Source organism: Triticum urartu, chromosome 5A, assembly GCF_056163025.1.
Source record: "Triticum urartu cultivar PI428250 chromosome 5A, HENAU_Tu73, whole genome shotgun sequence".
Lineage (NCBI taxonomy): Eukaryota > Viridiplantae > Streptophyta > Magnoliopsida > Poales > Poaceae > Triticum > Triticum urartu.
This window is the reverse complement of record NC_141877.1, coordinates 131,445,554-131,455,298: the sequence shown is the minus strand read 5'-3', so window position 1 is coordinate 131,455,298 and position 9,745 is coordinate 131,445,554. Positions and strand designations below refer to the sequence as shown.

The following is a 9,745-nucleotide window of genomic DNA, read 5'->3' as shown; positions in this document are numbered from 1 at the left end:
TGGTTAAGTTTCCTAGCCATGGACATGTGTTGTCATTTGATGAACGGGATCACATCATTAGAGAATGATGTGATGGACTAGACCCATCGTTAGCTTAGCACTATGATCGTTTAGTTTATTGCTATTGCTTTCTTCATGACTTATACATGTTCCTATGACTATGAGATTATGCAACTCCCGAATACCGGAGGAACACTTAGTGTGCTATCAAACGTCACAACATAACTGGGTGATTATAAAGATGCTCTATATGTGTCTTCGATGGTATTTGTTGAGTTGGCATAGATCGAGATTAGGATGTCACTCCGATTGTCGGAGAGGTATCTCTGGGCCCTCTCGGTAATGCACATCACTATAAGCCTTGGAGGCAATGTGAATAATGAGTTAGTTGTGGGATGATGCATTACGATACGAGTAAAGGGACTTGCTGGTGACGAGATTGAACTAGGTATGATGATATCGACGATCGAATCTCGGGCAAGTAACATACCGATGATAAAGGGAACAACATATGTTGTTCTGCGGTTTGACCGATAAAGATCTTTGTAGAATACGTCGGAACCAATATGAGCATCTAGGTTCCGCTATTGGTTATTGACCGGAGATGTGTCTCGGTCATGTCTACATAGTTCTCGAACCCGTAGGGTCCGCACGCTTAACGTTCGATGACGATATGTATTATGAGTTATGTGATTTGATGTATCAAAGGTTGTTCGGAGTCCCGAATGAGATCATGGATATGACGAGGAGTCTCGAAATGGTTGAGACATAAAGATTCATATATTGGAAGGTTACATTCGGACACTGAAATGGTTCAGGTCGTTTTGGAGTACCGGGGGCTACCGAAACCCCCTCCGGGAAGTTATTGGGCCTTATGGTCCTAGTGGTGGAAGAGAGGAGGTAGGCCAAGAGGTGGCGCGCGCCCCCCTAGCCCAAACCGAATTGGACTAGGGCTAGGGGGCCGGCCCCCCTTTCCTTCTCTTCTTCCTCTCCTTCCTTCTTATCCTACTTGGACTAGGAAAGGGGGAAACCTACTCCTACTAGGAGTAGGAATCCCCCCTTGGGCGCGCCCCTTGAGGCTGGCCCTCCTCCTCCCCCTCCTTTATATACGGGGGAGGGGGAACCACATAGACACACAAGTTGGTCTTTAGCCATGTGCAGTGCCCCCTCCAGAGTTTTCCACCTCGGTCATATTGTCGTACTGCTCAAGCGAAGCCCTGCGTCGGTAACTTCATCATCACCGTCAACACGCCCTCGTGCTATGCAACTCACCCTCGGCCTCAATGTGTGTAGATCACGGAGGTGCCATGCATTCGGTACTTGATCAGTTGGATCGCGAAGACGTTCGACTACATCAACCGTGTTACTTAACGCTTCCGCTTTCAGTCTACGAGGGTACGTGGACACACTCTCCCCTCTCGTTGCTATGCATCTCCTAGATAGATCTCGCATGATCGTAGGAATTTTTTTTTGAAATACTGCATTCCCCAACAGTTTATAATCACAAAAACTCATGTCCAGATCTTTCTCTTGCCTTATATAGTGTGTGCATTCAAATGCAATGAGGGCATTATCAATGATGAGCCTCCCTGGCACGAAGGCGCTCTGCTCCTCGGACACCACCTCACCAAGGATAGGCCTGAGACGGTTGACCAAACACTTTGATATGAGTTTGTACACCACATTACTTAAACTGATAGGCCTGAACTCCGTCATCATCTTTGGGTTATCCACCTTGGGAATGAGGACAATGGTGGTTGAATTCACTCCCTCCGGCATTATACCCGTGGCAAAGAACTCGCTCACAGTCGTGATGATATCCTCCCTGAGTATGCTCCAATGGCGTTGAAAAAATATGGCCGGGAGTCCATCTGGTCCTAGCGCCTTCAGGGGCCAATCTGAAATAATGCGTCACTGATCTCCTTTTCAGTAAATGAGGCAAAAAGCTTGTCATTCACCTCTGCAGGAATAACCTCCTCAAACAGCGGCACTACAATCTCAGGTTGGAGGGTTTGTTCAGCCTCAAAAAGATTCTGAAAATATGCGAGCGCCATACCTGACATGACACGATGATCTGTTTGGTAGTTGCCATCAGCATCAATCAGCCCCTTGATCTTGTTCTTGTGTGCTCTCCACACAGCCTTACGATGGAAGAACTTCGTGTTGCAGTCACCATGTTTTAGCCATTCCACTCGCAAGCATTGGAGCCACATCATTTCCTCCTTATAAAGCAGTTCATTCATATGGTCAGACTCCCAATGTATCTCATTCCAGTCTGCATTCATGTTAGTGAGCTCTTCTAGTCTCATTCTGGACTTCTCAATTTCCTTCGTGATATTTCCCAACTTCTTATTTCTCCATTTATGTAGCACTAGCAGCGTCGACTGGAGTGCCGAGCAAATGTTTCCCAGATTACCTTTCGCATCAGTTGTCCTCCATGCCTCCACCACTATCTCTGCCAGCGTCGGTTCCCTTTCCCACATGACTTCATACCTGCGTGTTTTCCCGGTGTGCACCCGGGTCTCCTTAATAGACCGAAGGATAATAGGGCAATGATCGGAGCTAGGTGATGTGAGGTGTGCCACTTCACACTCCGGGAACAGGTCACGCCAAAGGCTATCTGCCACAGCCCCGTCTAGCCGCACCTGAACATGGCATGCCCACTGCGCTTATTATCATATGTAAATGGGTGCCCCGAGAATCCCAAGTCCACAAGCTGACAGTCCTCTAGGCATTTCCTAAAGGCGACCATCTGGTTCTGGGGCCGAGGAGTAGAAGACAAGCACTCAAAATCCCACATTGCCTCATTGAAATCCCCTGCCACTAGCCACAGAATGTCTGATGTACCTCTTAGTCTGCATAAACTCTCCCACATGAGGTGTTTGTTCTCGGCCCTTGGTTCTCCATATACAAACGTTACCCGCCACATTTATTCATCATCGGAAAGTCTCACATACGCATCAATCCATATTTCATTTATATCAAGGACATTGATAGAAAAAGATTCATCCCAGTACAAAGCTAAGCCACCACTCATTCCCTGGCTAATAAAGCACTTGTCGGTGTCAAAACTGGAGGATCTCGGGTAGGGGGTCCCGAACTGTGCGTCTAGGCCGGATGGTAACAGGAGGCAAGGGACACGAAGTTTTACCCAGGTTCGGGCCCTCTCGATGCAGGTAAAACCCTACGTCCTCCTCGATTAATATTGATGATATGGGTAGTACAAGAGAAGATCTACCACGAGATCAGAGAGGCTAAACCCTAGAAGCTAGCCTATGGTATGCTTGTTGATGTGTATGTTGTCCTACAGACTAAAACCCTCCGATTTATATAGACACCGGATAGGGTTAGGGTTACATAGAGTCGGTTACAATGGTAGGAGATCTGAATATCCGTATCGCCAAGCTTGCCTTCCACGCCAAGGAAAGTCCCTTTCGGACACGGGACGAAGTCTTCAATCTTGTATCTTCATAGTCCAGGAGTCCGGTTGAAGGTATAGTCCGGCTATCCGAACACCCCCTAATCCAGGACTCCCTCAGTAGCCCCTGATCCAGGCTTCAATGAAGACGAGTCCAGCGCGCAAATTGTCTTCGGCATTGCAAGGCGGGTTCCTCCTCCAAGTAGTTCATAGAATATTTTGAACACAAAGGTAGTGTCCGGCTCTGCAAAATAAGTTTCCACATATTGCCATAGAGAGAATAATATTTACACAAATCTAATCTCCTGACACATTCTGTAGTGTGACATCACACCACGGCGATTTTATTCGAACCGCTTTACTGTCCCATCTCAGCGTGTTATGCGAGGCGGTTTCCTTGGCACGTCTTGTTAAAGCAGAGATCGAGTCCCCTTATTCCGGGATTCCCATTAATACGGGCGTGGGTAACCCAACCGCGCCTTTGATTACGGCGCTTGGGAGATAAGCGAGTTTTTCCAGGCTGGTGGGGACATGTAGTTGCGTCCACCCATATAAGGGGATAAGGATCCACCTTTTCACCTACGCCTTCTTCCTCCTTCGCCTATCCATTCTTGCGCACTGGAGCTCCAGCGCCCAAGTCCGCACTCCTCACCTCAACCTTCTCCACCCATGTCCGGAGCGGGAGGCAAGTGGATGGTCTCCTCCGTCACAGAGGGACATATCAAAAAGCTGAGGAAGGCCGGATACCTGTCTAACGACATCGCGCACCGGCTCCCCGAAAAGGGGAAGCTCATCCCCACCCCTAGGCCCCATGAGAGGGTGGTGTTCCTCCCCCATTTCCTCCGCGGACTGGGCTTCCCACTCCACCCGTTTGTCCGGGGGCTCATGTTCTACTACGGCCTGGATTTCCACGATCTGGCCCTGAATTTTGTCCTCAACATCTCGGCGTTTATCGTCGTGTGCGAGGCTTTCCTCCGCATCCGCCCCCATTTCGGCCTATGGCTCAAGACTTTCAACGTCAAGCCGAAAGTGGTGCGCGGCAACCAGGCGGAGTGCGGAGGAGCTATGGTGGGCAAGATGGCCAATGTCCTATGGCTCGAGGGCTCCTTTGTGGAGACCCTGAAGGGGTGGCAATCGGGGTGGTTTTACATCACCGAGCCGTGCGACCCTAAGTGGGTCGCAGCCCCCGAGTTCCGGTCCAGACCCCCAACACGGCTCAGGTCCTGGAAAGAGACGGGCCTGTCGTGGGGCAGCCAAAAGGAGGTGACCGGACTACAAACATGCATCCAATCCCTGGTGAACAAGCAGCTCAGGCTTGTCAACATAGTCTAGGTTATGCTCATCCGCTTGATCCTCCCGTGTCAACAACGGGCTTTCAACCTGTGGGAGTTCGATCCAGCACGGCACCAAACTCTGAGCAAGCGCTTCGACACGACGTACGAAGATGCCGAGAAGGTGCTTTTCAAAGGCGTCGAGGCTCCCGCATCCGTTACCGAGGATCACGGATTCAGCGCGCAGCGTCACGCTAGCGCGGTGAGCTTTTTGTACTTTTTACAGGGCACTAGTTTTTCATAGTTTAACTCTGTGCGGGATCTAAGCTTCCTTACCTTTGACAGGATTGGCAGGCGAAGTACGGACGGATCGACTGTCCGGCACCTTTGCCTGAAGACCCAGCCAATGCCCACTTGGCGAAGCTGCTGGTTCCGACACCCTATGTGGTGCCGGAGAAGAAGGTCGCGAAAAAGGCCGCGAGGACTCGAAAGAGTGCCCGGCGCCAGGAGGCGTCGGATCCATCATCCGACGGTTCCGAGGCGCATTCCTCCCGTGAAGACGAGGAGGAGGAAGAAGAAACCCCTCCCCCTCCAGCGGGGGAAGGGAAGAAAAGGAAGGCCGCCCCAACTGGGGAGGCCGAAGGGTCCAAGAAGGGAAAAACCCATCCTCCGGACTACTCCACCAACACCGACGACGGCGAAGAGGAGTGGCCGCCCAGGGCCAAGCCCCTGGCGAAATCGAAGTATCCGGATACCGGAGTGATTTCATAGTGTTCGTTTATTGCACAGCTTTCCCTTATGTCGAATATGTTTATGCAGCCCACCCAAAGACCGGCTCGACGCGTCGTCGAGCGGCTCACTGGACTCGTCGGACGTGAACTCGCTGTCGACGGCTTCCTCCCCCCGCCCTACGGACGACACCGAAGTGTTGTCCCAACAGGTTCCAATCCGGGAGGAGGTGGTCCTGGAGGTGCCGCAAGGCGACCTCCCGAACTCCAGGAGTAAAGGGGACGAAACCCCCCAGGGCTCCAAGTCCGGCCCTAGGCCGGACACCGCTCCGGAACCTTCAAAGGTTCCAGAGTCCGGCGGGGGACCTCCTTCCAAGAGGAGCAGGCCCACCGCGCCGGCGACCTCCAACCAATCGGAGGCGCCGGACAATCTGTTGGAGGCGCTCCAAGGCGCCTCCATCGACGAGGGGCACCGCACCATTATGAGTGCGGTGGTCCAGAAGGTTCAGTCCGCCGAGAGCGGACTGACTGAAGCTTGTACAAGCCTTTTAACAGGCTTTGAGGTAAGTAAAGAATGTATAAATAACATTACCGCATAGACAGTAGCCCCTGATGCTCTGTTTGGCGTTCGGGAAGAAAAGCCGAATAGAGGATCAAATAAAATTCGTAGGAGTCTAACAAAAATAAGTCAATATGCGTGTGAAGGCTTCCCTGCTGGTGTCCGCCGCACTGACTGCGGAAGTGGAAGTGCTAAAGCAGGACCTCGAGCGGTCCGAGCAAGAGCTCGGACGTGCCAAGAAGCAGCTCGAGGACAGTGAAGGTTCTCGACCTAGCTCAACCGGGGCACAATCGCAGTGGTTCTCCTAGTGCTACCTTAGCCGATATAGCGGAACGTAAGGCACCAAAACATAGGAGCCGGGTAAACCCAACTATTGACCCAAGACATGATTCGGAGCCGATGCATATAATGCTATAAGTTTGGGGTGCCCAGTTGTTGAAGTGTTCGGACTTCTCACACCATGTTCAGGGGTACTGAAGCCCCTCGCGTATTTTGGCCGTACCAAAGTGTACGGGTGCAACATGCCGTTAAGGAACATATATAAATATAAAAAACGAGTAATGCAAAAATAGACAAAAGCTATGCATTGTTTATTAAAAAAAAGCTGCGATCAAAGCAGAACGATACAAATAATGCGATAAGCAAAAGGTTGGACTATGTAACATGTCCGCTCCAGGGGCAAGCTGCGGAATAATATGCGAAACAGGTATACTGCTCATGATAGAGACCACCTGGGAGTTCCGTAATGCGGCGTGGCTTGTCTGCTTCCCTGGTTCTTGCATCGTTTGTGCGGCAATTGAACTGCCGAACAGGTCTTCCGAAGGGTGGAGTCCTGAAAGTAAGAGAAAATTAAAAAATCGGCAGCCCCTGGTGCGGTTTAAGCCGTGTTTCGGGCGTGCCGTGATGGTGCCCCTCCCATTGTGCCCATGGTATCTCTAGAGCGTAATTATGTATGCGAAGTACTGGCGTCGCCTTTTTGCAAGGGTTGGGGTTGGGGCCGCATTGCTATGCCTGCTCGGACGTGCCAGGCGGTCTTGTTGTAGGTTACTCCGGGCGCGCTTGACGGTGTTCGGTCGTTTACTGGCCGGACTAGAGAACTGCCTGGAGAGGCTGCTTTGTACTTCCGCTGCAAGGGCCGCTGTGTGCTCCTCCGTTCAAAGGGAGCGTTCGGTGTTTCCATTGACCGTAATTACTCCTCGAGGGCCTGGCATCTTGAGCTTAAGGTATGCGTAATGCGGTATCGCATTGAACTTGGCGAATGCGGTTCACCCGAGCAGTGCGTGATAGCAACTGCGAAACGGGACTATGTCGAAGATTAACTCTTCGCTTCAGAAATTATCCGGAGATCCGAAGACCACTTCAAGTGTGCCTGAGCCTGTACAGTTGGCCTCTACACCTGGTATTACGCCTTTAAAGGTCGTTTTGGTGGGCTTAATCCTCGAGGGATCTATGCCCATTTTCTGCACTGTATCCTGGTAAAGCAGGTTCAGGCTGTTGCAGCCGTCCATAAGGACTCTAGTGAGATGAAATCCGTCAATAATTGGGTCTAGAACCAATGCGGCGAATCCGCCGTGACGGGTGCTAGTGGGGTGGTCCCTTCGATCAAAGGTGATCGGGCAGGAGGACCATGGGTTGAACTTTGGGGCGACTGGCTCTATCGCGTATACATCCCTTAACGCGCGCTTCCGCTCCCTATTGGGGATGTGGGTTGCGTATATCATGTTCACCGTCCGCACTTGTGGGGGAAAGCCCTTCTGTCCACTGTTGTTCGGCGGCCGGGGCTCCTCGTCGTCATCACTATGCAGCCCCTTGTCTTCATTTTCGGCATTTAACTTGCCTGCCTGCTTAAACACCCAACAATCCCTGTTGGTGTGATTGGCTGGCTTTTCGGGGGTGCCATGTATCTGGCATAAGCGGTCGAGTATTCGGTCCAAATTGGACAGGCCCCTAGGATTCCTTTTGAATGGCTTTTTCCGCTGACCGGATTTAGAGCCTCTGAATCCGGCATTAACTGCCGTATCCTCAGCATTGTCGCCGTTAATGTGGTGCTTCTGCTTGGTTCGACGCGACCTGCACTACTATCCCTGGTGTCCGAATTACCAGGGTTCATGGTTATATTGTTTCTACGAGCAAGCCAGCTGTGTTCTCCCACGCAAAAGCGGGTCATGAGTGTCGTGAGTGCTGCCATAGATTTCGGCTTTTCCTGTCCAAGGTGCCGGGCTAGCCACTCGTCACGAATATTGTGCTTGAAGGCTGCTAGGGCCTCAGCGTCTGGACAGTCGACTATTTGATTTTTCTTTGTTAGGAACCATGTCCAGAATTGCCTGGCCGATTCATCTGGCTGCTGAATTACGTGACTTAGGTCATCGGCGTCTGGGGGTCGCACATAAGTGCCCTAGAAATTGTCGAGGAATGCGGCTTCCAGGTCCTCCCAACAACTGATTGATCTTGTTGGCAAGCTGTTAAGCCAATGCCGAGCTGGTCCTTTAAGCTTGAGTGGGAGGTATTTGATGGCGTGGAAATCATCGCCGCGGGCCATGTGGATATGAAGGAGATAATCCTCAATCCATACAGCAGGATTTGTTGTGCCATCGTATGATTCGATGTTTACGGGTTTGAAGCCCTCGGGGATTTGATGATCCATTATTTCATCTATAAAGCATAGTGGGTGTGCGGCGCCTCTGTACTGGGCGATATCATGATGTAGCTCCAATGAGCTGTGTTCGGCCCTGCCGATTTTATGGCCGGCATGATGGTTACCGTCTCGAGCCGTGGGGCGCCCACGCGATCCGTAGATCGGTCTTGTTTGTCCTGCCTTGTCCTCCAACATGTCTCGTAAGTCCGGCGCATATTCCCGTGCCTTGGTACGGGGTGCGGCTTGAGTGGAGGGCCGAGGGGCCTCTCTGTCGCGGGCACGAGGTGGCCGGTTGGCCGCATCAAGTGCTTCCTCCTTTAATTGGGGTAGCAACCTGCGCTTTGGGTAGCTCTTGGAGGGGCGTTCGAGTTTATGCTCTTCGGCTGCAAGGACTTTAGTCCAGATGTCAACTAGCAAATCTTGATCAGCTCTAAGCTGTTGCTGTTTTTTCTTGAGGCTTCTTGCCGTGGCCATAAGCCTGCGTTGAAAACGCTTTTGCTCGACGGGATCCTCTGGCACGACGAATTCATCATCGTCGAGGCTTGCCTCATCTTCGGAGGGAGGCATATAGTTATCGTCCTCGACCTCTCTGTCTGCTGCTTTCTCATGAGGGCTGGTTTCTCCATCCTCTTGTGCTAAATCTTGCTGGAGGGGGTTTTCTTCGGTGCTTTCCAGAGTATTATTATCTCGTGTGTTGGAATCACCGTGTTTGTTTTGGCAGGATTTTGAGCGGCGCCGCTGACGCCGGCGCTTAGGCTGTTTCTTGGAGGGGTCATCCTCCGCTGTTCCATCGCCATCTCCCTCTTTTGGGGTGTCCACCATGTATATGTTATACGACGAGGTGGCTTTCCAAGGCCTAATAGGCGCTGGTTCTTCATCATCTCCTTCATCGGCGTCCATACCGTCGATGTCTTCGGAGTCGAAGTCGAGCATGTCGGTTAACTCGTCGACAGTGGCTACATAGTGGGTGGTGGGTGGGCTTTGAATTTCTTCATCGTCCGAATCCCAACCTCGCTGGCCGCAGTCCGGCCAGGGCTCTCCTGATAAAGAGAGAGACTTCAGTGACTTCAGAATATCGCCAAAAGGCGAGTGCTAAAAGATGTCCGCGGTAGTAAACTCCATGATCGGCACCCA

At 51.6% G+C, this 9,745-nt stretch overlaps 1 protein-coding gene across 1 annotated transcript; it reads right to left on the bottom strand.

Moving 5' to 3' along the window:
* Positions 1 to 1,886: 1,886 nt before the first annotated feature.
* LOC147970572 (uncharacterized) lies at positions 1,887 to 2,483 on the bottom strand. The gene has a single exon (XM_087523495.1). The coding sequence runs from the start codon at positions 2,481 to 2,483 to the stop codon at positions 1,887 to 1,889; it is 597 nt and encodes a 198-aa protein (XP_087379621.1).
* Between the last annotated feature and the right edge of the window lie 7,262 nt (positions 2,484 to 9,745).

Coding starts and splice junctions, on each gene's coding strand:
- LOC147970572 (XM_087523495.1), bottom strand. CDS start 2,483: ATGTGGGAAAGGGAACCGACGCTGGCAGAGATAGTGGTGGAGGCATGG.